The sequence below is a fragment of the Rhea pennata genome, chromosome 3 (genome assembly GCF_028389875.1).
Source record: "Rhea pennata isolate bPtePen1 chromosome 3, bPtePen1.pri, whole genome shotgun sequence".
NCBI lineage: Eukaryota > Metazoa > Chordata > Aves > Rheiformes > Rheidae > Rhea > Rhea pennata.
The window spans coordinates 93,869,794-93,897,314 of record NC_084665.1 but is presented as its reverse complement, the minus strand read 5'-3'; the positions used below and the strand labels follow the sequence as shown (position 1 = coordinate 93,897,314).

The 27,521-nt window shown below is 38.6% G+C and overlaps 1 protein-coding gene across 9 annotated transcripts; it reads right to left on the bottom strand.

Moving 5' to 3' along the window:
* Positions 1-1,108: 1,108 nt before the first annotated feature.
* Positions 1,109-26,495, bottom strand: HMGN3 (high mobility group nucleosomal binding domain 3). 9 transcript variants are annotated; one of them, XM_062572818.1, is made up of 9 exons: positions 26,401-26,486; positions 26,274-26,305; positions 11,342-11,392; positions 6,236-6,265; positions 5,954-5,986; positions 5,368-5,415; positions 2,947-3,060; positions 2,729-2,828; positions 1,109-2,431 (listed from the first exon to the last, which is right to left on the bottom strand). In XM_062572818.1, the coding sequence occupies exons 2-9, from the start codon at positions 26,286-26,288 to the stop codon at positions 2,418-2,420; spliced, it is 405 nt and encodes a 134-aa protein (XP_062428802.1). In that variant the 5' UTR covers positions 26,289-26,305; positions 26,401-26,486; the 3' UTR covers positions 1,109-2,417. The 9 variants fall into 9 exon arrangements, with proteins under 9 accessions (XP_062428802.1, XP_062428801.1, XP_062428803.1 ...); XM_062572817.1 differs by having other exon boundaries at positions 26,274-26,495; XM_062572819.1 differs by having other exon boundaries at positions 2,947-3,057; positions 26,274-26,495.
* Between the last annotated feature and the right edge of the window lie 1,026 nt (positions 26,496-27,521).

Below are 27,521 nucleotides of genomic sequence, written 5' to 3'. Positions count from 1 at the left end.
TGAGCTCTTACAGAGTAGAATATTATCAGAAATTAGGAGGGTTTTGATTTGAAGAAACTAGGTCGTTACATTTTACTCTGATTCGACTCTCCTAAACGGAGCTTAGAATAGCCTTCATACTTAGTCCCAGAACTAGCAAAAAACTTCTTCTACAAGCTTTATTTTGTGAAAAACTAAAGTAATATAACTTTACAAAGCACTTTTTAAAAATCAGAAATGTTCTGTGATTCAGCAGGATAGTGTGTTTTATTAAACTTCACCAAAGTGGATTTTTTGTTGTTAAACACTTCTCTAACAGAACTCTGGCACCAAGCTGAATCTCCTAATTTGGTCAAGCTGACCCAGGAATTCTGTGCCAAAATTATTAGGTTGGGATATTGTCCAAATAATTTAAGGATACAACTTCTGCCTACATTTTAGGTATTTACTAAAAAGATCTCTCCTAAAATAAACTTGTCCAGAGAGGCGTCAGTGTCTAATGACACATAGGTCTAATTTAATTTAGCATTGTGTAGGGTCATTTCAAGAACTCCACCTGTCTAGGTAGGATTAAGCAACTAATCTCTCAATTATCCACACATAAAATTGTAAGACTATATGAAATCTCTCCTCACAATAATATTAAACCATAAATTGACAAATGCTTAGAAAAGGCTCAGACAGTTACAATTCCCTTGATTGTAGTATCTAGATTAGCAGACTTTTCAACAAGGTGCATCAGAATGCAAATCAGAAGTATTATGCAGGGCTATTATGTATCACTAAATAACAATGACTTTCCTTCTAGTTAAGCTACCAGTTTTGTTACAGCCCTCTGTTTTCCATCACCTAAAACAGAAAAACTTATTTTAAATCTTCTTCCAAGACTAACTTCATGATGCAGAGAACAGCTTTCTGTTTTCCTTACCTGACTAGCAAGCCTATCACAGGAGTCGCAGCCGTGCTTAGGGCTGGCCTTGACTCTAACTAGCATATATAGAGTTTTTTGTATTTAATCTTAAAAACTGAAGCAGCATAGAGAGGCTTGGCTTTTTTTTTTTGCTTTTTTTTTTAATAAGAAAGGAAAGCAACTGGACATTTCTTCACAAAGAATAAAAAGAACACTATGTCAGGTAGCAGTCATTTATTTATTGACTTAAACAAGCAAAAGTATCCTCAGATATAATGGCCACCACTTGAGCAGTACAAATCAATGCTACTGAAGAACAGGGAACATTTTTTCTCTCACCCCTCCCATCCCAGAAGTAATAATAGAAATATCAGGATCCCTACAGAAAAGAGTAAGAAGGAAAAAAAAATTATCAAAAGGTGCTTAGAATGAGCTGAAGAGTTGAAACATAGATACTAAAACTCATTGGCTAATTCATTATATTGCCACAATCACCTCAAAAATAACTTTCATTGTTTCATCTCTACTAGGTACCAAATATATAGTGCTGTTTAACAGCAATTTCAATATATTAGTAACTGTCCTCAGCTGAGGTAGAACAGCAATTACTAGTTTATAATAAATTTGAGGCTTCACACAGAAACAAGGATTTCCATGGAGTAAGATACAAATATGCCCTAGTTAGTGAAAAGGGAATGGGGGAGAAACAAAGCTGCTCCTAGTAGTTACTGTACGTCTGTAGCAATCAAGCAATTCATTCTGTGTTGGTATCTCACTATAGACACAATATCCTGACATACTATGGCAACTCTATTCACCCTGTGACAGAGTATCTGAAGAAATTATAAGTGCCTTAACTCATGGGCCACTGAAAATCCCAAACTGCTACTCGTGTGGTATTTTTTAATCAGAGGTCAGAAAAAAAAATAGCAAACAGACTGCATGCAAAACACAACAGTTGCTAAATCACTTAGTTTTCTAGTTCTCTTTGTAATAGCTGAAAATATGAGTAAGGCATTCCTCAGATTTAGAGAAAACATTAGGAGACTGGAGTTTTGCAGGCAAGGAGACCTTTTATTTTAATCCATTAAAAGAACCCAAAATAGTCAGCAGGTGGCCACATCTATCCATGTTTCATTAAAATCACATAAACCCTAAGTACAAAAGCACCACTGATTATTGCTCTAGAAAAACTGCATGAAAAATTCAAATACGCACAGTAAAAACATCACCATATGCACAAGACTTGATTTCTTAAAGCAAGTGTATGGAATGCTGATCCAATTTTGCACACACCTTGCAATATTAATTTGATATTCATATTACTTGGCAACAATGGAATTTCTAAAAGCACTGTTATGATAAGGGAAATGTTCATATACAGCTTAATATGTCAACTATCATAGTCCTAAAAAAATTAGCATTTACAAAATACTTGATAAAAATATCTTTTAAAAGTTGTCTGAGAGGTACATAAAATCAACCCAAAATTTTCATGATAATTCATTCGTTCTTGTCACCTACAGATTCAGTTTTCTGAGCCTGTGAAAAGGAAAGAAAAAATTTAGTTACTACAGTAAATTGCTATTATGTATACCAATACCCACACAACCCTTAATCTTTCCATTCATTATTTGCAACAGCTCAGTTTCAAACCTACGTCAATATTACATTTACACAAACAGAACAGGTACATACACACACTCTTCATAATTTAGCGGTCCCAGCTTTTCAAAAGCAATACAAGCCTTACCTGTCAGCTTCCATTGTTCATACTGAAAAGCACCACACTACTATCTGTTTCTATTCACTGCACACATGCAGAATGCTCTACCGTACCCTTAACTTTGACTGTTTCAATCTGCCCTTTTACTGACAGTGTGCTGGGTGGGGCACCTCTGGATGTTGAAACACTAACAGTTGAGCGAGAGATGCGAATCTGCAATAACATTATGGGCAATAAAAAGAAACATTATGAACATGCTATCAATGTCTGAAAGGCTGAATAATTAGAAAAAACACTGATTCAATCAGCAGGAGGTATGTGTGGAAAGTACCTCTTCAGCTTTATTTTCACCATTTTCAGATGGTGTAGTACCTTCCTTTGCAGCTTCTTGCTTTTCATCCTTCTTTCCTTTAGCACCTTTGTTGGCCTTTGTTCCAGGTTCCTTCTGACAGAAGATTAAAAATATGGGCATAGTCTGTATGAGTAGCCAGCATTCTGTATCTTTATCAAAAATTCTTCATATAAACTAAAAAGCAAATCTTAGCAAGCTGCATGTGCTGGACTAACACTGAAATTCACCTAAGACTACCTGGAAAGTTTCAATGTACAGAAGTTATACAAACTGTCAAAATCTCCAGAAAATGCTGATGTGCATGTCTTCATTATTTCTGCTAATTTATAAGGATATAAAAATCCCTCAAATTGTTTTGGTAAACTGATTAAAAACAATAATATATAGAAAGATCTCTGTATGAACAAAAAAAATTACGGTAAAAAAGCTTATTCAGCCAAGCACAATCACCACACTGCTTGTGTAACAGCACTACACTATTGATTAACCTAAAATACTGAATTAGATTTTAAAAATTAAGCATTTTTGTTGGTTGTCCTTTTCTTAGTTTGGTAACATCTGTGATGTTCATTTCACGTCAGTAAAAAGCAACCAACATATTGGGGGGCAAACACTCATAAAATTCCATCTGCAGCAACAGAAAGCAGAGAATTTATTAAAAGGAACTATTCTACCATCTACAGTTTCATTTGGAAAGTTGCTCTTAACAATATAACTCATATGTTGAAGTCTTATTTTTATGTCACTGCATTCATAGATGCATTTAGGTTTGTGATCTAAGAATATTCACTGATCAGTGGAACGACAAGTTAAGGATGTTTTGTGTGTTAAAAACAAACTATGTTTGTTTGAAAATTTTACATAGGTATTTAAAGTAACTCTGATAAGCACTGTGATGTTCCATACAATCATTTGCTCCAAGCTCTCCATGCAAAATGGCAACAATAGCTGTGAAGGGGATATTGAGGTCAGTCTCCCTTTGAATACTTTGTGGGGATGTTAACCCAAGTTACAAGGCAGTCTGAACTACTCCTCTCACTCTTGAGCTTCCATGTTACACCCTAGCTCCAGTGTGTAACTGAGATACTTATTGTTGGTTTGAGTATAGTCCTAACTCTCCACATAGGAAAGAAGTTAAAAGACTTGACTTAGTAAAATTGTGATTTGCAAACTGTGTACACTAAAACTAAACAACCAAAGACAGTGCAGATTTGGGATCACTAGCAGGTTCAGAGTACATACTCCTGATTTAGGTCAGGAGACTAAGATTAGTACTCCTTAAAAGGTGATCCAGTTAGAATTTAGGAAAAAAAAAATCCCCCCCCCCAAGCTCCCAGGTTATTGTATTACAAAGTTACTTATATTTATGTCTTAGGGGATTCCACCTGCCTGAAATAAGCCTCAAATGTCTTGCATGCAACTTAGACCTCCTAACACCCAGCTCTCATCTTACAAGGTGTGCTGAAATTTGTAACACCTACCACATTCCATTCTTTATTAATACTCTTTTTAAGAGGGGAAGAGGTTTATTAAACTGTTTCCAGTTTAAATCAGTTGTATCAGGATAATTCATGAAGTCTTGCTGAATTTATCAACTGCATTATTAATAAAATGTTCCAAGTCGCAGTTACACATTCATACGTGAACCTCATATCCTGATACCTGCCCAACTGAGATACCAAAACAAAGACCTGAAAAATGTAAGTGTGAAGAGGGCTACATCAGTTTCCTCCAGTATTTTTTTTTTCTGAAAAAGCAATTGTTCTTATTTAGCATTCCCCTTGGGCCCAAGTAAATCTACATTTTCTGAAGTATGTGATTTGTAGGCAGAAATCCTGAAAAGGTATTTCAGACATTAAGAAGATTTTAATTTGAGTGTAACTGGCCTAGTAAACCCAAACCAGCCAATTTAAATATATTTAATTTTGCCTTTAGTTATAATTGTGCACTCTCAGCAATGGCCAGGCTTCAAAAGTAAGAGCCTCTTACTATTAAATGAAGTACCATCTCTCTAGTCAATCAAACAGGATGCCATGAAGAAATCTCAAATTCTGTGATGGGAATTGCTAAGTCCTAGGTAGAGCTAAATCAAGCAAACTTGTAAATTTCAGGAAAGGTGTGGAAAAGGGAAAGATTCTTCCTAAACTTGGTATTCATTACAAACTAAGATAGTCGTCATATCAAGAGGCAAGACATTTTGTCTGGCTAGTCATGAGGCCAGGAAGGGGTGGAGCAGAAAAAGTGATCTATTTTTTTTTTTAACTTGGTTTGAGGTAGGGGGAGAGAGAGCTCACACCTCAGAAATACTCTATGTGAACTGAATTGTTTGCCATGCAAAAAGAAAGTATAACTTGGTTATTACTGGTTATAGTGATGGCAGTTTAAAAGAAGAGTATTTACCTTAGTGGTTTTCCTTGGTTTAGGTTCAGGTTTTGGTGGAGCAGGTTTCTACAAAACATTTTTAGTTGCATGATGTATTAACTATGTTACCAGTAGCCAACCACCAACCTCCAAACAAGAGCTTCCACCCACCCCATATCGGCTTCCCTTACTTTCTACTCATTAGTATACACCTAAAAAAAGATCAAAAAACCTCAGTGCACAAATGAACCTCATCACTGTACATGCACCCATTTCTATTAGCCCACTTGTCTAGCAGCCAAAGTAATTTAGGAGTCATTTTAACAATCAAACATGGAGATTAGAAGGAAGTATTAAAAAAAAAAAAAAAAAAGTCTGTCAGATAGATACTTTCGCTAAAAGAAAATGTTCACAGACTTTTCATATTGCTACATCATTGAAAGGCTATTCCACTTTCTGATGGTTATTTGGTTTATATGTCTATACACACACACGCACTTTGAGCAAACATACTAGAGAAGATTCAGCATCTGCTTGTTCTCATGTCCAAATCTAATAAAGAAAAGGAACTAAAAAGCAGATACTAGTAGCTGCATCAATCAAGCCCTTGAAGGATTGCTCTTACTCTTTCACAGAGACGTAGCCACATTTCCACAACCTGCAAAAGTACTAAGTCAGTATTTTGTGTAACCAGAATGCTGCATTGAAATATGAAAATGCATCTTTTTTTATTAAAATAACCTCCAGAAACCAATCAAATAAAAACCTCTAAAGATCTCTAAAGATGTTTGTAAATACCCTTCAGCAAGAAAAAAAAACTGAATCAAGCCAAATGTAACAAACCTGTTTGATCTGAGAAAGCACATGCCTAAAAAAGTATACATCAAGAGGTGTTACACATACTTACAGCTGACAATCTTGCTGATCGTCTTGTGGGCTACAGAAGAAGAAAGAGAGAAGACATTTATAAGCTTACAATAAATCCTACCCAAACCCAAATAATATCAATCACTTCGTGGTGACAGAGTAATAAAAGACACCTTACCAAAATATGCATCTATATATGTATCTATCAAACAGAACTCTGAGCTTCCTCATTTTGGACCATCAAAATTTTAAATGGACAAAGCAACATGGAAATCAGTAATGAAAACAGTTTGTGAATTAAAATGCCTGAACCTACTTTCAAATCTATCAGTGCTTATATTTGTAAAATACTATTTTAGTACTTTTACAAGTACTTCTGAGTATTTGTAAGCAAGATTTGGGTCCAGCAAAATACAAGTTGTGTCAGAGAAAAAAAAAAAAAAAAAAACAAAAAAAAAAAAAAAAAACCTAAAGATATTTTCATCTATCAACTATCAAAAAATTATGGATCATTAACCAAAAAGAAAACTTCCCTTTTCTTGGCAATTTAGAATATTCATTTGTTAAGCAGCCTAATACCACTTAAAAAGTTAAATATAACATTTAAGTCTGTCTGATAACCAAACTCCTAACTCAAGGTGTCTTTCACAAGTCTGTTTTCTTAAATGAAGACTTTTTTTTAATCCCAAAAGCTTAGGTGTTAAAATGTTGCAAGTTAGCATCCACCTTCTTTTCCCCCCACAAGCTAACATACTGTCTTAAATGCAAATTGTAATCCCCTCCGCCACTGTTCTTACTCCATGATTGATTTCATGTAAGATTTGTACTGCGTAAGAAATTCGGCATAACCTTCCCAGTTCTTTAAAAAAATCCTTGAAGATTTAGTTAACTTTAATTTTCATTCAGGTTTGTTTGTAGGTTGTGTTATCCGATCGTAAGGATGGAACTATAGTTAAGTCAGCAAAGGTCACATTTCTATGTACTCTTGAAACGAGCCAAACCTCCTTCCCCCTCTAAACAGCTGTACTAAACCAAAATCACCTAGTGCATCCAATAATCTATTTGACATTGGCCCACTAGCAAATGCTTAGGGAAAGAGTGTATGAAATGGAGCAGACACAGAAACACTTTGCACTTCCCTACTGTGCCAGCTTCTGACAATCTACAGTTGTGCGCTTTCCAGTCTGGATATTCTATCCACATCATGTTTTTAATAGTCCCAGATGGACATTTTACCCATGAATTTGTCTGCTTGAAAGTGAACACACTTACACTTTCAGTTTTCACAATATTCTATGACAATGAGTTTCATAGTGGGATTATATGTTGTGTGGAAGAAGAAACAACAAGAAGAATCAAATCAAAACAAAAGAACACTCCAAAAGTAAAGCTCCCCCGCACACACAGTATTTCTTTTAAATTTGTTACCTCTTACTTGCACTGGATTCCTCTTATTGTAAATTAAATTCACAATTGTGAATTTCTGCAATGAGCAGAAAATGAACCACGGGAAGTTCTGCCTGACCGTGAGGGGGAATTTCTTCCCTGTGAGAGTGACAGAGCACTGGCACAGGTTGCCCAGAGAGGTTGTGGAGTCTCCTTCTCTGGAGATCTTCAAGGCTCGCCTGGATGCAACCCTGTCTAACATGCCCTAGGTGACCCTGCTGAGCAGGGAGGTTGGACTAGATGATCTCCAGAGGTCCCTTCCAACCTTATGATTCTATGATTCTATTCTCAAGTTATGTCAGTAAAAGCAAGTGATTATTCCCTAACTGCCTTCCTCTACTTTGCTGAAAAAAATGTTATCTTTGTAACACAAAAACTAAAGAATCCTAGAAATTTGTTTTTTTCTTTAAAAAGCTGCTCTATATCCTCTGGTCATTCCACTATCTTTTATACTTTTTGAATTCCATCATGCTCTTATTAAGGAAGAGTCATTTAATAGTCCCCATCTAGGTGCACAATGTCTTTATGTTGTGATATAGTAATGTTTCCGATCCTGTTCTCTATTTAGTCAGTAATTTTTCCCCTGTTCTATTCACCTTTCAATTATCAGGATGTTTTCTTAGAACTATCCACAGTGATTCCACAAACTCTCTCCCAAGTATTAGTTTATTTGAGCATCACTGTGTCTTCCCCTGTCCACATGTATTAATTTCCATTTCTCTACATTAAGTTTCCACTGATATTTTATCATTTAGTTATTCAGTGATGTCACATTCTTCTCAGTCTCTCTCGCTTTTGACTAATCTGATGATTTTTTGTAAACTTCAGCACAATTTGTAGTTTCACCAGTAAGTTCTCTCCTAGTTCACTTAACGAAAACATTCAGCAGCACAAACTCAAACAACTCTCTCCAACACTCCACTTAGTCTCCTCTACTAGGAAGACTAACTACTTCCCTAGTCTCTTCTTATATCTTCCTCCATTATCAGTTTTTAAGATCTTCTCTCTAACTCATGGCTTGGTTTCTTTAAGAGGCTGGTTGGAGAGCCTCATCAAAAAGTGATTTTATATCCAAGTACATTGTATCAATTGGTTCAACATCATTCACTCACCTGTTGACTTCTACAAAAAAACTGAGAAATGTTAAGTATGACTTCCCTCTGCAAAATCTATCAACTCTCCTGTTATACATTTGTCTACATGTACTCATTCTACATTTTTTAAAAAACTACTTTTGCAAGTTACACGTACAGTCTTTATTTTCCCAAATCTGTTATCTAAAATCCTGAGAGCATATTCACTGCCTTCAGTTAGCTTCATACTAAGGCCAACACAAGCCTCTTAATAGTTTAGCAGAATAGTTTTAACCTAAATTAATTGGGCTGTTGGGTGAATACTATCTAGTTCTCAGATTTATTATTATTCTTTTTATTAGTTAAAAAAAAAATCTAAAGCCACTTCTGCTCACACTCAATTCAAGAATGCTCTCCAAACTCTATACACATAAGAAAAGTCTCCACTGTGACAACCTACCTAGTAAGTCTGCATAGCAGAAGTTTCATCTAGCTACTGTATTTCTGCTTTACATTTGACCTACTGGATGTTTTGTTCCTTTCCTAATTGTTATTTTTAAAGGTATTTTTGTACAGATAGAAAAATAATTTTCCTTTATTTTGGTGTTAATTTTTCCTGTTTTTTTTTTTTTTTTTTTTTTTTTTTTTTTTTTTTTTTGGGGGGGGGGGGTGGAGGTGCTTTTGAAAAATAGTATACCTTTCTTCAGGTCTCTAGGATAGTGTATTACATAGTCTCTCTGCTGCCTGAAATCATTAAATATTTTAGCTATTCCTTTTAACAGGCTCTCATTTTAAATAAAACTCCCTTTCTTGACATCGCATCTTACCATATGGGGGTTAATTGGACTTACATTTCTGCAATGACTATGAACCAGACTATATTACAGTCATAATTACAGATTGGTTCTCTGACAACCATCCTTTTAACTAGCTCCTATGCATGACTGAGGACCAAATCATGAGCTGACTGTCCTATTCTTGATCCTTTGACTTGTTGCTCCAGGAAGTAAGCACTCCTAGTTTTACATTTTTAGTCTTTTAATGCCTTCCCAATGCATTTCTCAAAACTGCTCTGTGCCATTGCAGATGCAAATTTTTATGGCTTCTTCTTTTTTTTTTTTCCCCCTCCTAAGGACAGAATTCTGACTTACCTGTCTGTGCCATTTAGAACATGCCAGTCTCCCTCAAATGTTTGTTTAAAATTTTTCAGAATAAAACTCTTCAGTGTCATCCACATGGGTCTCTTCCAGTTCAGACTGAAGCTATCCTTTCTGCTTAAGTTCTACTTATTCCAAAAGTTCCCACAGTTTCTAGTCTAATCCTTCACCATTATCCTCACTTACTGAGCACTACAGGTGTGTCTACTGAAACTATGTTTGTTCATTTTTTTCTGCAGTGTCCACAGCCACTACTATCTCATCGTGACTGAAGATTACTCCAAGAGCTCTTGTATTTCAAAGAGAATAGGCTCTCTCCAGACAGACGCTATTTTTTCAAACTTATCTGTCTTCTTATACTAGCATTCAGCTGTCTTAAATATTTGGGGTAAGGAACCTTTATTTTTCTGCCTCTTGAATAAACAGTATTTAAATTTAGGCAGAGAAAAAAATGATTTAGAGCAAAAGATTACATTTTCACTATGATTTAGTCAACCCTTTCATATTTTATGAAACTAAAAAATTAATTGGTATACTGTCTTCCAGGAAATTCCATAGGAAACTACTGAGATACCAAAATCCATTCTTATCGGACCTTTTTGCTTTTTGTGATTTTTTGTAAACATTACTATTTTTTGAAATATTTTGACATCCCACTGTACCATTTTCTTCTGCCTGACTGAGCATCAACCAGCTTCTCAGTTCAGAAAATATAAAACTTCATTAGACTTTTCTCCCTGTTCAAATATGCCCAAAGCCTTACGAGAAGAGCAATTAATTGTTAATCCGTTTGAATATTCACCCAATCCTTTTGAGGACTTGATTAAACTTTGTCAGCTACAAAAGGTGACAATCTGAGAAAATGAATCCTCAATACTTCTCTACCTCTTTTCTTACACTCAGATTAAGAGCTGGCTGGTTTTCTGCCAGAAGGTAACTGTGCCCTTAATGCAAACGCAGACAAAGGAAACATACCCATTTGTCAGCTGCTCCAGCTGAGAACATGGTATCTTAATTCAAAACACCCTTCCATCAGCCACATAAGCTAAGAATAGTTTTGAAGTGGAGTGGCTGAGGTGTGTATATTAACTCTCTTCTGCCAGCTCTGCTAGAGAAAAAGGTAAGTAAAACACAGTTTCAGGCAGCTACATGCTAAACTGTTGCTATAAGGTCCACTAGAGTGCCTCTATTAAAGTCCTGCATGGCTGCTGGAATTTGTTTTGTGTACAAATGAGTCCTGTAAACCCTCAGTGCACAAAAATCAAACGATGACAAATAAGCTACAAGTATGACTTAATTCTGGTTTTAAAGAAACCGTCATTATTTCCACTGAAAACATCTCACTAGAAATGGCTGAGCAATACATATTCTTTTGATCTGCAAGACTTCAAATCTCCAATTAAATAATTATATGCCAAAATAATTAATATATATCTATCTATATATATATATGAATATATATATACTTGCCTCTTGCTTAGTTACTTTTGCTGCATCCTTGCCTTCAGCACCCTCTGGAGACTAAGAGAAAAAATAAGTTAGTGCTTTTATTATTGATTTAAAAGCACCTGGCCAAGAGCAAAACACATATGACAGTGAAGATTCTTCTTTTTGTATGCTGAAGCAACTTAAAGAGGCCTGGCAAATTCATGTTAGTATTTACAAGCGACATAGTACCAAAGCCAATCTAGATTTTCCAAGCAAGATAAAGACTGATTATCACCAGGTATGTTCATAACACACAGCATCCCTCAGTGATCCTTCTATCCAATTAACTAAAAGCATTTGCAGCCTCCAATGGGAGTCATATCTAATCAGCAGTTGGTAGCATAACACTATGAACTGGAAACTTGAAGTTTGCTCTACTAGGACTTTAGAAATCCCTGAGAAAGTTAACACTTTTCTTCCCAAACATGAACTTCACTAGTAATTAGATGTGATGAGTCAAAAAGCACAGCACTACTGAAATGAATGATTTCCTGATCTCATTTATTCCTCTGGCACCTCAGGCTCACTCATCTGGAAGCTTTCAGAATCTTTCCCTCGTCGCATCTGCTCCATCAAAACAGAGAGGGAAAAAAAAAAAAAAGAAAATCAAGGAAACACCAGGACTTTGACAGAACATGGAAACATCTTCCTCCACAAGAACAAAGTATCAACCTGACCATTCTAACTCTTGTCTTCCAGAGGTACAAAGAAATGCTAGTTAAACCTAAGCCCAGCTAAAATCAGGCTTATGTTCTGAGTTCTTTGTTTACATATCAAGATTTGTTATTTTACATTTTGAAAAAGACAGGATGTCCACCTAGGGGCGAGCAAAGAAAAACAGTGAGCAGTAGCTACTAGAGGAAAACTACAAACAAACAAACAAATAAATAAATAAATAAATAAAAGCAGGTAAGAAGTCATTTAATAGGTAAGAGAGAAGGCAATATGGTTGTTGTTTTGCTTTTCAATCAGCAAAGGTGCAGTAGAGGAGTTACCTTTTCTTTGCTCTTTCCATTTTAATTCTAACCCAAACTTTCTACAAAGTTTTTACTGGAATTTCTGAGAGTTACACAACTGTAGTTTGGAGCAGGGAAGAAAAAAAGACTTGACTAATTTGCAGTGGAGTTGCCCACTGCCTTCTCCTGTCATTGGGCTCTATCATACCTACAGAAAAACATTCCTTCTTCAACACACAACATCCATACAAGTTCCAAGTAGAGCTTTCCTGTAGTTTGGGAATTCATAACATCTGTCTTTCCTATAAGAATTTTTTCAAGTCTAATAAACTTGCACTGCACTGCGAAAGGGAACTCCAATAGCATCTTTCATCTCCTGGGCACCTTTTTACATGGAAGTTATCTTTCAGAGTTGTTAAGTCCTTCCTGAGGACAGCCAAGAGGATCAGGATTTATAGGAGTAGGGAACAGAAAGACAGCATGATTCATTTCCTTAGGCAGCATGGGTAAAAACCTCAGCATAAAATGAATGAAGCTGATTCACATTCCATGATCAGGGTATTTTACACCAGTTCACTTTTAGGAACCTTAGAGCTTTGAAATAGCGCTAAATCATCACGAGATGCTACTATCATATGCCAATAGCTTTCCAGTAACTGCCCAGAAGCAAATTCTCATCCTGCAGGACTGTATAGTTAATACACAGTAATTAACCCCATTTTCTTTAACAACAATGAAAGACAAGTCTCTTATGTTTCTGGTACAGAAGACAGCCTCTTTTTACATACTAATATTATTGCTTGACAACACATTTTAAAAACCTCTAATAGAGCCAACTGCAGAAAAAGAATTAACAATATGTTAAAATATTCTTAATTCAAACACTGTATAATATTATAACATGTTACATAGCATACTTCAATCAGGTTAGCTAATTAGCCCAGAATTCCCTCTCAAGCTCAAAAAATCAAACAATTCCAAAGGCTAAAGAATTTTTTTCCATGGAGAGACTTGCACATTAATAACCTCAGAGGTGAGTAACAGCAGCAAGGGGTTCTTACACACTCTCACTCCCATCTCAGACCCTATCCCTCCTTTCTACAATCACTACAAGTTCAGGCAGTCTGAGGCTGCGCTCATCTTCCCAGGCCCTTGGCTCTTTAGTATGCTGGCAAGGCTGTGTGGGAGGTCATGTCATGAACAGGATAATTGATTGAGCTGAAAAATAGCTTGCTGCTTAAACAAAAGTATAAGTATTATAAATATAATTTAAAATATAAATATATTCTCCTGCTACCCCAGCAAAATTATTTTACTCTACAGCTGCACTAACAATTGAGCCAGTACAATCCACAGGAACAAAGTGACACAGGGCTGTTGCAAGCAGCCTGGGACTCCTTGAACTGGTAGGGAGACCAGAAAACACACATGTCAAAGGATGACTACAATATATCTGTTGAAAGAGAGGTGGAAGCTTCCTCTCCTCTCCAACCAGCCCTGCTTAGACATTCCAGCAAATCCTGGCTGGTTTGAATCTTCATGCTAGTTTTTGCAGTGCTTTCTCTTTTCTCCTGGGATCAGACAGATTTATACATACACGTCACAGGCAGTGGTTGTCTGCCCTAGCATCTGGAAATCACAGGACTTTTATGTGAAAGCCACCAAAACCTTGAAGACCTTGTTCCCAACTCTTCCATCGTAGCCCTTCCTCTTTCGCCCTGCTGAAAAACTGTTGAAGGAACTCTGGTTTCAAAGCAACTGAGCTTACTAAGTAACACATCCCCTTGGCAGGTTTTTCCATATGATGTAATGCTATGGCTCACTGTATTTCACATGACATCCTGGTCACATTAAAGCACACTCTGATACTGTGCCTTACAGTATAAACTAGCCAGGGACAGGACTGTGCACACTGCAAGTTTCGTGCCGCAGAATCAAACCCCCCAGGATCACAGCGAAAGACAGTACTCCAACCCCAACAATTCTTCAACTTTATTCCCTCATATACCTGTATTATAGCCAGAAAGTAGCATCTATAGACCTGCTGTGTCTGACATTGTATAGATGCCAGCAAGAAATTACACAGATGATAAAAAACAGAGAAGAACACAAGTAACAGAGATTTCTTTTCTCCCAATCAGATAGGTACATAGAGGTCATGGTAAAAGAACTGACTGGCTGACTATAAGTATGCTTTCAATATGCAAACTAACGGCAGGTTTTAATTTCAGATGACCATGTACTGTGTCATATCTCAAACAGCACTCCATATTGGCACTAAGACTGTAAAGTCAGCAGCAGCTAAGCTTTGTAAGATGTGTCAGTTCTGCATAACTTTTTTACCATACGATTTACCTGGAAGGATGTGTGCAAGATTCCCTGTATCAGCAATTATAAATTTTTAAGGGATAAAAGTCTTTTTTTGTTTGTTTTTTTGTTTATTTGTTTTTTTTTAAGGAGATACAACTTTAACAAATGGTTTTGAGAGGATCTGAAAAACAAAGGAATATTAAACATTAATACTAATACAAAATAATAATAAAATTGATCTTGTTTATATGCACAGGTTTTTATATTTCACTAGTTACGAAGTATAAATAGGAATTGGTGTTTCAACATACCAAGAATGTGGTACCTGTAGTACTAGTATCATAGAAGAATTGTTAAGATGAAATTAAAAAAAAACTAGGTAACTGTTTTAGAGAAACATTTAATAGAACATATGTGCAAGTTTCCTTTATTTGTCTTAAGCTTGGACTGCCTGGTAGAGATGCACCACAAAAGGCGGGGGGGGAGCTTCCATTTTTCTAATTAAAACTCTGCAATATAAGCAGGATGCTATATGAGTACAACAACGCAATTCTAGTATCTGCGGTTACTGATATATATTTGAGAAATCCAAGGGTGTGTATTTGAACTCACAGTGACCAACTTCTGGATGAATATTTTGTATGTCCTCAAATGAACAGAAGCACTGCATTAAAAGCACAAAGAATGAGAGAAGAGTCAATATAAAAGGTTGCAGGTAAAATGAAATAGATCTTTCATTCTTTGAAGGATCTTATTACTAGCTGATACTCAACACCTCAGCTCTGAGAGGCCAGAAATTAGTCTTCTCATATGCACATGAAAAGCACGAAAAAGCAGATTCCAATTTCATTATAACTACCACATTAAGAACAAACAGAAGGACTTAACCTTCCTACCATGTAAGTATTCTCTGTAGCATTTTCTCCCTTCTTTGCAAAGCGTTTTGTTCAACCACATTTCAATATACTGCCTGCAATGAGATTTGCCTGTAAATACTTTCCTGGCTCAGTATTCTAGCTGCAGTTTCCATGATGTAAGGATGTTACGGAGGTCAATCCTCCAACAACTTTTCTCTCCAAAATACGATAAAAGTTTGCAACAAAACCACAATGGCCAGAAAAGAAAAAAAGGACATAAAAAGTCTTTTTCAGTATATACTGTACTGTTCTGCTATAATTTTTCCTACCATCACTTCCCTTTTGAGTATTATCTACTGCATTTCAGATAGCTTTTATGTGCTAAAACTTAAACCAAGTTTCCTGTGAGTAAAGCTTAGTTAAAAGCCAATAGAGTTCCAATATACTCAATTTAATTCAATGCATTGTTTCCCCATACATGCTAGATTTTCTAATTGTGTCCGTCTTCAAAACGGCTCTGAATGTTGTGCCAGGTCACAAATGTAATTAAAATGCTGTTTACTTCTTGTTTCAAATGAATGAAGACACTGTATGTTAGCTAATTTAACATCAACCAACTCCTGTGACACCCTTCTAGCCACCAGTCCTCCAGCCTTTATCATTAACCTTTGTTTATAGCTAATTCTTTGATCTGTTTTCAGCTGATAGAACAGTGCTCACTGCTGAGCCAACCTGACTGAACTTTGCAGGTGATTTAATTCTCTCTACTAAATGCTTTATGAAGCCAAATATTCTCCCTGCTATGTTTCTTCATTTCTTCTTCTCTACAAAGAGCCTGATCCCGAAAAAAAAGTGCATGCCACTAACATTAGAAACAACTAATTCCACTAGAACCATTTACAAAGTAAAGCTAGCTATATATATATATATATATATATATATGTATGTGTATATATATATACACATATATATGTATATGTTTTAATACCCGAACTATTTCCCTTCTTTTTTCTTCTCTGCATCTGAGTTCTACAGTATAGTCTTCCAACAATTTTTGAGAGTTCCACTATGTATGACTAAAGGCTCATATGCTTTTATATATAGATATATAAATATGTTACACACATCCTTATATAATTTGTTTTTTATATATACACACACATCTACAAAATTGATGTTATACTTATTTATTTTTAAATAATTTATACTGTGTGTATATACATACATGTGTGTGTGTGTGTATATATATATATATATATATACACACACACACACATATATATACATACATTTATATATAAAAATTTGAGGTAGTAAAGACAGGCTGGAAGTCACATGTTCCAAAAGCTTTTTAAGAAGTATTTAGAAGCTCTGAAACCTGCATTACATACTAACTCCCTCCTGCTCCAGATGGACACTTTTTCCTGAATACCCAATTATATTTGATTATCTTTATTAAAATCAAGCATATACTCCCCATTACAAAAAAAAAACTCTTTAAGTCTACGTAATATTTCAGTCTTTTCTGTTAAGAAGTATTGCAATGAAACAGTATGCAAAATGTCTTTTTTTTCTTTAGAATTTAAATCCCTTCATCTCGTATCTATTAAGAGTAAAATATTTAGTTTTCTAATCCTTTAGGGGGAGAATGTCAGGAACATGAAGTTCTGAAAAGACAAACTACTTAAAAATTTAAAGACCACTATTAATATCCTAAGGTATTAATATGGAGAGGTGGGGGGAGGAAATCAGGAAACAACACGGTTGCTGATGGAAGTCTCCCTTTCTCCATTCTTGCTTAGACTTTCAAGTCAAACAGAGTGAGTGGTTAACATACACGGGATTTTCAAAGAATATATAAGAAAATGGGACTATAAACAGCCTGGCTATAATAAAAATTAGTAGGTTTTGAAAACAAAACAACTGTGTGTATTTTATTAAATTCAGTAATTCTTAATGGGTAACTCCTGTGACCTCTGTATTCTTCTAGACAAGAAAGAAGAGACAGAAATTAAGTTAGGTATGATGTATTTCTAGTTACCTAAAGTCAGTCAGAATAAATGTTTCTCCAAAAGAGGAAACTAAATTCTTTTATTGTAGACTAAGTTCTTTTGTTCCCACTGAAAAGAGCTCAGAGGTTGACCATTATAATTTAAACCACATTTGATGGGACGTTTTGGAAGTCTCAAAGTTGCTTTCACTTTTATTTTCACTCCATTTACCTGAGAGCGCTGTCTGATTCTGACTGGGGCAACTAGCTTAGGAAAACAGAGGAAAGACCTTCCAAGTTCCTCACCCTTGTAATCACTTTTTTTGGAATACAACATTATCTTCTACATATAACTGAGTGAAGAAGCAAGAACAGTTTCTATAAACTACTGCTCTTAAAAATCAATATTGTAATTCAAAATTAGACAATTCCCCATTTAGACACTGAAGTAATTAGCCGGATTTTGAAAACACACAGATCAGTCATGGGAGTAGTGAGTGCACAGTGCATCTGAAATCTTTCAGCTGCCCCTGAACTCCAAACTTGAGAACTCAGCTAGGTAATAAGTAAATTCTTCTCTTAATACTTCCTTTATCAGTTTATTGTCACTATAAAATAAAACAATAGATTCAAAGAATATGATGAAATCCAAGCACAAATAATATTGGCCTAATGCTTTCAAAGGTGGGTGCTAATGCTGCAAGTGAGACTAAATGAATACTCATGCAAGCACACAGGCAGAACTAGAGTTTTTAAAACTTTAAAGATTAGGTTCCTAAATCAGTACCTAAATAGAATGGATCAATGTACAAAACAATATCACCCTAAAGTACTTCTGAAAAGAGTAGAAAAAATAATTTAGCTGCTTAAAAATAGAGATTTATTTTAGACAACTATTTTCAATAACAACTGATTTCTGAAAATAGCCATCTCTGACAGAAAAGTATCCTGAATGGCTAAGAAGAGGTGTATAATTCCTTTCCTTCCACAACATGTAACTGTGATAAAAAACACAATAATCTGCTAAAATAGAAAAGAACCTTTTTTGCTGTTGTGGTGGAACATGAAACCTCTGAGATAATGACAGCGGCTAAGTAAGGGGCAGAGAGTGAAGGCACGTTTGGTACAATGCCCCATGTACACTGACCTCTGATGTCCCAGTAATAATTCTAACAAGGGTTAACAGAAACGTTGTAATATGGGGACAGGCAGAACGGAAAAACCTCACGGACAACCTAAAATGCATATTTAAATGAAGATAAAACAAAAATGATTTCAAGAAGATGCAGATGGGATACGGAAGAAGGGATGCAGTAACGATAAAGAAGCTTTCCTGCTACAGAGCACTGATGCCTCTCCTCAGCTCCACTTGAGAGGAACTAGAAAACGCAGCAGTAATAATGCTGTCAGCCACTCTATTTCCACCTACAGAGGCACCCTCTGCCATCACTAACTCAGGTAGCATTAGGATGCTGCAGACAGATAAGTGGGAAGGCAGGAATTCAGAGTGAACAGACCTAAACAGTTCCAACAAAGCTAGTGTTGATGGAACAATCTTTCATCCAGACAGATCACAAAATTCTTTGGAGACATTGCATTTTATATATGCAGCTTTCACTGTTACCAAGAACACCACTCTTTGCAACAGGAAGATAGGATCTGTACCTCCAAATCACAGGACTAATTGATTGAAAACTGCTCACTTCCAAAGGCACCAAAGGAAAAAAAAATTCAATCAAACAAGCTCAGTGCAGGTTCCCCTCTTCCCTCCATAACTGCAAGGACAGAGTTGTAGCTCTTAGTCACTGTGATGAGCAGCACTTAATGAACTAAAGAACACTCCTCTGGGCACTCAGAGACTTTCAGGGACTATTAGAGAAAGGCTGGCTAAGGGTGCCCTTTGGTGAACGCCTGGCTGGCAGACGCTGCCACGGCTGCTGCTCGGCAGCGGTTCTGCCCTTCCCCAGACAATCACTTCTGCCCTTAAGCCAGCCTGACTCTTTGTGCCAACGTATGGGAAACTGGATTGGTCTGACTAAAACCCACCACAAATGCGTATGATACCCCACAAGTTGCCCAAAGAGTAAATACAGAAAGAGTTGTTGCTTTTAGCCTGTACATGCCAGCTTGAAATATCTAATGAACTACAGTCCTAGTAGTAAAGTCCCACACTGTGAATTTAACTGGCAATAAAATTCGTACAAGAGGATCATACTTCCACACATATCCAGTTGCTTATTCCCAGCTCTACTTCCTTCTAAAACGTTATCATCACCTATTGGCTGTGCCACTACATACCATCTCTAAATAGGATCAGTAAAATGATCTAGGATAAAAAAATTCCCAAATGACATTTAAACCTGTTGAGTCAGTAAGATTTAAGAGGATAATGGCTTGAAACTTAGGTCCATCACCTGAAAACATCTTTTTAGCTACAGGACCATAGAACAAACCATTATGCTAGCTGTCTGCACTTAAAGGGAGAAAGCTAATGGTAGCCATTATGGCCCTACAAAGTATTAATTTCCAAAGGTGCTGTAATTTTTTACTTGTACCCTACACAAAAGATGCTATTACAATCATTTCAAACAAAATTTGGTATCATACAACTTATCTAAACAAGCATACATCTTAGAACAGAGTAGGCCTATCCAGAACTACAGTTTTGGTATAAAAAGCAGAGAAAGCAAAGTTTTTCAAGCAAAATTGAAGAAAAGCAGCCTGAAACTATACAGCATATACCAGCTAATTCCATTTACTCATGCTGAACTTTTTTGTTTATGAAACTTAACAATACTGATATTCTAGAATACAAAACAGTATTATCCCCATGGGTTTCTTGATCTGCTATCGAACTTATTTTGATCACCACTCAGAGGATGTACTTTCCTAAAATCCCTATATGTAAAAAGATTCCCTGCACCTTGGTGTTTCTGAACTAGGAGATGATGACTTATAAAGCAGATTTTATCAGTGGCTACTGTGCATTTAAGTATGATATCTGATGAACAAAGCATCATTATGAATGACTTCTGATTGATAACCTGGTGAAAAACTAACAACGGAAGTATACTTCAGGTTGCCCATTCATTAATTCCAACTGTACTTAAGTGTGCTCTAATAAAAAATTTTTTTACACTGTAACCAATTGTTAATAAATGGGTCAGATTTTTCAAAATTATGGAAAATGATCACAAATGTTTTAGATCTATAAAAACTTGGTACAATGAGCTTATAACCTTCATAAAGCTAAAAAGCAGTCATAGCTAAAATGATATAATTAGCTCTTCACAAGCTATTTTAAAGCGTGTCTTTAATATAAAATGTGGACAAATACATGCTGCATGTATTTAATAGCCCTGCAACACATTGCAATGAGGCATAGCAGCATTACTCATGCATCTTTCTTTTCAGTGCTACTCAACACTTTTACACCATAATATAGCCAAGTGTTCCACACTGAAACTTCTGGCTCTTTTTTTTTTCACCTAATTTTTAACTGCAAGATGTAGACCCTTTAGGTTAGTCTGGTTACACTTATCACATGCCAACATACTCTTGGAGTAGGTTTAGTAGGCAATTTTCGGTTGTTTTAAATATGTCAAAGTTTAAAATTCCCAATGACTACAGATATAGTACATGTGGAACAACTCCTAAAATTAAAAGGGAAAAAACACCCTTGTACTAGAAGACCCTCGCGACCTTTAAGATGGAACTGCTATTCTGTTTGCCTTGATTGAACGTGCATGCACCTCAGACTGGGCAGCAAACATTTTGCCTTTCCTTGCAAGGGATGCCCAAAGTGGAAGCCCACCTCAAGACTGCTACTGGCACATCAGACAGCAGTTTCTCAAAGTCAAGGGTACCTCAGTAACACATATCCAAAGAAGGTCTTTTTCAGTATTTACTGAGTAGCCTGACATTGATCTAGAAGAAAAAATGGGAAGAGAAACTACCTCTTTAGAGTTCTGACTTCTGCCCTTGCCCTCATGTTGCACAGTAAAAAAAGGAAGAAGCAACCAGCTTGAAATACAAAGAGAGTTTAAGGGAAAGCCTGGAGAAAAAACAGGGAGAGAACAGGAAGAGTAAGGGCACAAGGGCATAAAGATTTGCTCCTTGCCCTTCTTTCTCTCTTCTCCTTAATATATGATCACCTGCAGAGCATGAAACAGACCACAATTCCCCGGTTTCTCTGCCCCACTGCTAACAGAGGATGCGTATTAGCCACACACTGGGATAAACTGAGAAGTGCCTCTGCTACAGACCTAACAGCTTCCAACTCCACTAATGACCCTGAATAGCAGGCTGTGAGGGTAAGAGCACAAAAAAAAAAACCACCACCAACAACAAAAAAACTGTCCCTCATAGGTAGTTCTATGTAATGAAGTTTTCCCTGTCAAGTAGCTTCAAAATGAAGATAAATTGGCGGGGGGGGGGGGGAAGAGGGAAGCCCACTAGATTGCACTGATACTACTATGTTAAACTAACGCAGACCACTTAAAATATGGGAAGTGTCAGTAGCTTGGATTGCACAGCACTGACTGCATCTCATATTGCTGTGTTATAACCACTACCTCACATACTACTTTTCCCACAAGATCTACACCTCATTCTAGGGATAAAACAGTGACAGGTACAGCAGAAAGAACTGGGATCTGCAGGACCCATGGCTTCACTAGTTAACTGGTGCTTGACCACATACAAGTTGCTTTTAAACTGCCATTTAGTAACTGCAAGTTCCTCAGTTTGTGTGCGCACACTATGAGAAAAGATGCCAAATTTGCAGAAGTAACAACAACTGCACCGCCTTGAGCATGGGAGGTGCTTATCGGGGCAGGGGAGCAGGAGGGAATCAGGTCAGACATCTTAAATTGAGAATCCAGGTTGAATGGACCTTTCCAACATCTCTGTGCCCCAGGTCACTATCAGTGGAACAGGCACAACATTCATGACACTGGAAATGTTGACTCAAACATGAAGCATTCCACAAAGACAATTGAGTTTAGGTCCAGAGAAAAAACAGAGGTGGAATTTAACAGCTCTAGGTTAGTGCAAGTTTTGGATGATGAAAAGTTAGAGATGTGTCAGGCTACATATTTAACCACAAGGAGTAGAAAATATATTGACTAGACACTCAGTTGGCAAGACAAGTAATATGTAAGAGTCCCATGAAAAACTATAACATGATCATGCAATTAAACACATTATGACAGAACAGGGCTGAACTACAGTACCTCCCAACTTCTATTAAAGGATTTATTCAAAGCCAAATATTCAGAAATTTTGTTTTTATATAGTAAATACACTCTGCTATTCTCTCCAACTTTAAAGACAGTGAGTTTGTATAATGGAACAGGAACCTGCCACGGATGTTATCTCTACTACATTTTCATAGCATCAACTCTAGTGCAGAAGCTAACCTTCCTGACTACAAAAAGTAGGCAAATAGCCTGAAGTGGCTAATAGACCATGATATTTCTCTGCTCTGAAACATGACAGCAACATTCAAATATGTTATTAAAAAATGTGGCAACCAGTCTTCACATCTGATTCAACTCCAAGTGTTTTCAAAACAACAGGTGAGGTGCAGGCCTTGTCGCTCACAGCCAGATCAAAGAGTGAGTTGGACAAATTGCAGAGTGTAACCCCAGCTAACTTGCATGTTCCTTGTTCAACACTGGACAAGTCGCCACTTGACCCTTCCCACTCTCCCAGTGATGGTGCGCACACTGTGCAGAGCTGCAAGTACTGTTCTTCATGATGATGATCACATTAAAGCTTACACATGTATGTACATGCCCATGCATGAACGTGACATACCACAATTCTCCTTGTCATTAGGGAAAAGAAGATCCTTTATTCTTTGATAGTGACGCAGAGACATTTTTTATTGGGGCTGTTTCAAGGTCAAGGAGTTTTCCAGTATGACCCAAGAGCTAATTCCCACTAGACAGGCAACAAAACAAAATTAGAGGCCCTCATCCATTTTAAGATGTTCACTATCACTACCATAACAGATATTCTAATCTATCCCACATTGGGATGCCACTCTTCTTGGAAAAGACCACATTCACACCAGAACATGTTATCTCAACAGACAAAGCATGCAGAAGTCTGACAGAAAGAGTCCAGAGTTCAATTTCGTATTATTTTAGTGTAGTATTTGACACCATCTCAACACACAGTGAATTCTTGCTTCCCCCCATTAACCTTGACTAGTGACTAATGAAACACCAGTATCATAGACCACATCATCTGTAATGAAGAGGCTCAGCTCCTGACCTAAGTTTACGTACAGAAGAAAAAAATCAAGACAAAAAAGCAAGCACAACAGATCAGTCAGTTTAGATAGCTAAGACATACACAGGAACAGGTAAAGGTGGATTCTTATATACAGTCTACATGTCATTTCTGCAAAATTATTATTTATTTACCTACCCCTATAATTGTGAAAATCCCTTGCTTTGATTTTTGAGGTTTATTTCCCAATAAAAACTTTGTTGTTAATGGCCTTTTTATAAGTTAGAAACTTTGTGTTTGTAGAGGAATCCACTACTAGCTGCATGAAACAGTTTTGTCTCCGTGCGGAAACTGAGTGGCGTTAATAATTATTCAGCTATTGCTGTATCACTAACTTCTCACTCTGTGGATGCTACTCTGGAATAAACTGACCATTATAAAATAGCTACGGCTATTCTATTTTTCTCATAAAGTGAACCCATCAGTTGTATAGTTTTCCTATATCCAGCACTTTCCAAAACCCAGAGTTTCTATGTATTTTTAAATTTTAAACTATGTTTACCCATACATTAAATGAATTAAAATTTACTAAATAAGTCTTCATATTGATTGCTTTAATCACACGCACAATTTTTCTTTTTTTCTGATGGCCTTCCAAAGAGAAGATGTATTTTTATGAACTTATTACTCAATAATAAAGTGAAATGTTTATTAAAAGAAATAGACAACAAAAATCTACTAGTTACTATAGCTCTACCCTGTTTTAGAAAAGAGAGCCTGAAACATTATCAGTAGTGTAAGAACAATAAAGGGTAAAGAAAACAGGGTGGGAAGTTTGCAAGGTTTCCAAAGTAACCGTTAAAGTAAAGAGTGTCCTGTAGGCACAAGGCTAATTTTCAGCTTTTTGCTCATGACAAGCAACCGCACTGAACGAGCAGAAGCATGTGAGGCCTGTATGAGGGTGCAACGACAGAACACCAAGGGAAAAAGTGCTCAACATTCCCTAACTTCGAGTCACCCCAACAAATGCAATCAGCCCTATGGGTGTGTATCCATTCTCACAACCAGAATCAGCTTAGCTTGGATTTTAACTTTGAATTAGGTAACTCAGTTCTGCATGCTTTACATGCGAAGTTGCGTGCTTTACATTTTGATACCATCCATAAGGACTCAGGAAAGGATGAGAACTGAATGCCTAGCTGCCTAGAAGTCATTATCTATGGGTAACTTCGGTAAAACAGATTTCAGCCCCAGCCCAGGCATGATGTATTAGGAGGTCATAGGTGACATTTGGGAAGTCTCCAGCAAAATAAATTGCTTTGCCTTGGTTGACCTAGTTAATATTAAAAGACTGCAGCTATTTTTTTAATAGCGTGTGTTATCGTCAAGTCTCTCATTACACTCGGTAACTGCAGAAGGAAGCAAGCTCCCGACAAGGATTTCCAGCAGCACACCCCTGGGGAACCGGGTGGCCGCCTTCCCCAGGCGCCTGCAAAGCCCCTCGCAGGGGGCAACTGCCCCCCTCCACACTCGACTTTGCCTTCTGCAAACACGGCGAGAGAGAGGCCACAGCGCCGCGCACCCAAGTGTCCGGGCTCAGGCACCGAAGGAGGAAATAAAATAAAGCAGAATTTCTGAAAGGAGGCACCGCGGGCCGGCTGCCGCCTGCGGCACCCTCCCGAGGCGGCACCCCCGCGCCCGGCGGCGGGAGCCAGCGCCTCCCCCCGCACGCCCCCGGCCCGGCCCGGCCGAGCCGAGCCGAGCCGTGCCGTGCCGAGCCTGCCGCCCCCGCGGCGGCTCTGAACTCCGCCGCCGCGTAAGCGGATCCCGCCGGCTCGGGGCCCTGCGTGTGCAGGCTCCTGTCCTGATTGACACCGGAGTTGGTACATACGGGTCTGCCACGGGAGGCGAGGAGAAAGGGTGTAGTTTGTTTTAAACATGGCTTTTCTCTCCCCTCCTCCTCCCGCCTTGGAGCCATCAGCGGGGCACGGCGCCAGGCGCAGAGCGGGCGCCGGCGGCCGGGTGCGGCGGGCCCCGGCGCCCCCCTCGCCCCACAGCCGCTCGGCGCCGGCGGCGAGCCGGAGTTGGCGAGCAGGAAACTCCTCCCGCGGAGGGAGCCGCAGCTGCTGCAATATTTCTCCCCGGTGGCGGGTTTGTAAGGGGGGGGGGGGGGGGGAGGGTGTTGTGATAGCGACTTCGCCCCCCAGGGACGGGGACGACGGAGGGCCAGGGCGCGGGGAGAGTAAGCGGGCGGGAGGCGGTAGCGGCGCGGGGATCGGCGCGGAGGGGCGGCCGGGATTTGCAACAGGCAGCACAAATACCTAGAGTCGAGAGCAAGCCGCAGGCTCCAAAATAAAACACCAACGGCCCGGGTTCGAGAAGCAACACCAGCTCCACATTTTGGAACACGCAAATACACACACACACATATTATATACAGAATTTCTAAAAAGCTACTTGCTACCAGCGGCCCCCTCCCCCCCCCCAAAAAAAAAAAACAAAAAAAAAATTAGCAGGAAGGCACGAAAACAGAAGCACACACAAGCCGAGGGGTGCGTTACCTTTCTCTTCGGCATAATGTCCCCGCTCCGGGCTGCAAAAGTAAAGCGATTGGGGGGGGGGGGGGGGGGAGAGAGATAAAAAAAAAAAAAAAAAAAAAAAGGCAAAAAAAAAAAAAAGCTCCCGCACAAGCGCAGATCCGCCCGACAGCAGCGGCGGCGGCGACGCCGGAGTCGCTCGTGCCCGCAGCTCTGCCCGCGCCCGGTGCCCGCCGCGCCGCCCCGCCGCCCCCGGCGCCCCGGCAGCCCCCACCGCCACCGCCCGCCTCGCCGACGGGGAGGGCAGAGCGGGGCAGCCCCGGCTCCTGATTGGCTCCCCGGCGGCGTCGCGCCCCCCGCTCCGGCGGGAGCGGGCTAATCAGGGGCAGCCCGCGCGGGTCAGAGGCCGGGCGCGCGGGGCGAGGCGGCGGCCGTTGGGGCCCGCGGCAGGTGAGGGCCGTTGGGCCCCGGGCTGGTCAGCAGGGCCCCTCCAGGACCGCCCGCCCGCCGGGGGCCTGCAGGCCTTGGCTGCTCAGGTGCTGCGTCCAACCGTACTGAGGTTTTTAAAGTAGTTGGAAAGCAGACAGTAAGTCTGAGTGCATCTGGCAGGTTGTGTACAATAAGCAGCAAATAGCATCCACTCCAAGAACTATCCTAAGCTAGTATTTGCTAAACACATGGATTATTTCAACCTGTTTTTAAGTTTCCCTTTGCTTTCTCCTCCCACTAATTTCAACTTCTCTCTCTCTCTACACTGAAATCCACTACTGTCTTCCCCCATCACAATCATTCTCCTTTTCTATTCCCTTTGTTTTTGCCTTGTAAATCTGCTCATTCTCTAGTGCTTAAAAAAATAATTATTTGAAGTTTCCCCTTTGTATCCTCTGGGGAATTAACAGGAAGACAAAACACATTGGAAAAACACTCCATGGTAAGGTTGACTGCAGCCGGTCAGTTCTTCAATGAAGCCAAAAAACCCCACAACAAACAAACAAAACCACACACACACACACAACTAAATCCACAGATTTGCCCAGAGGTTTAATCATCTTCCTTTCAGCCAAGAGCTTACACAGTTAGGACACAAGGATGTGGGAACCCTCTTTACCTGAGGAAAACCTGATCTTTACGTCTTGTTCTCCAATTATTTTGACTACCAAACTATAGGATCTCTGGACATAGGCAGAGGTTAGATCCTCCCATTTACATTGGTTCAACAACTTTGTATTAATAATTCACTGGGGGCAGAACTGCGGTTTTCCTCAGTCAAAT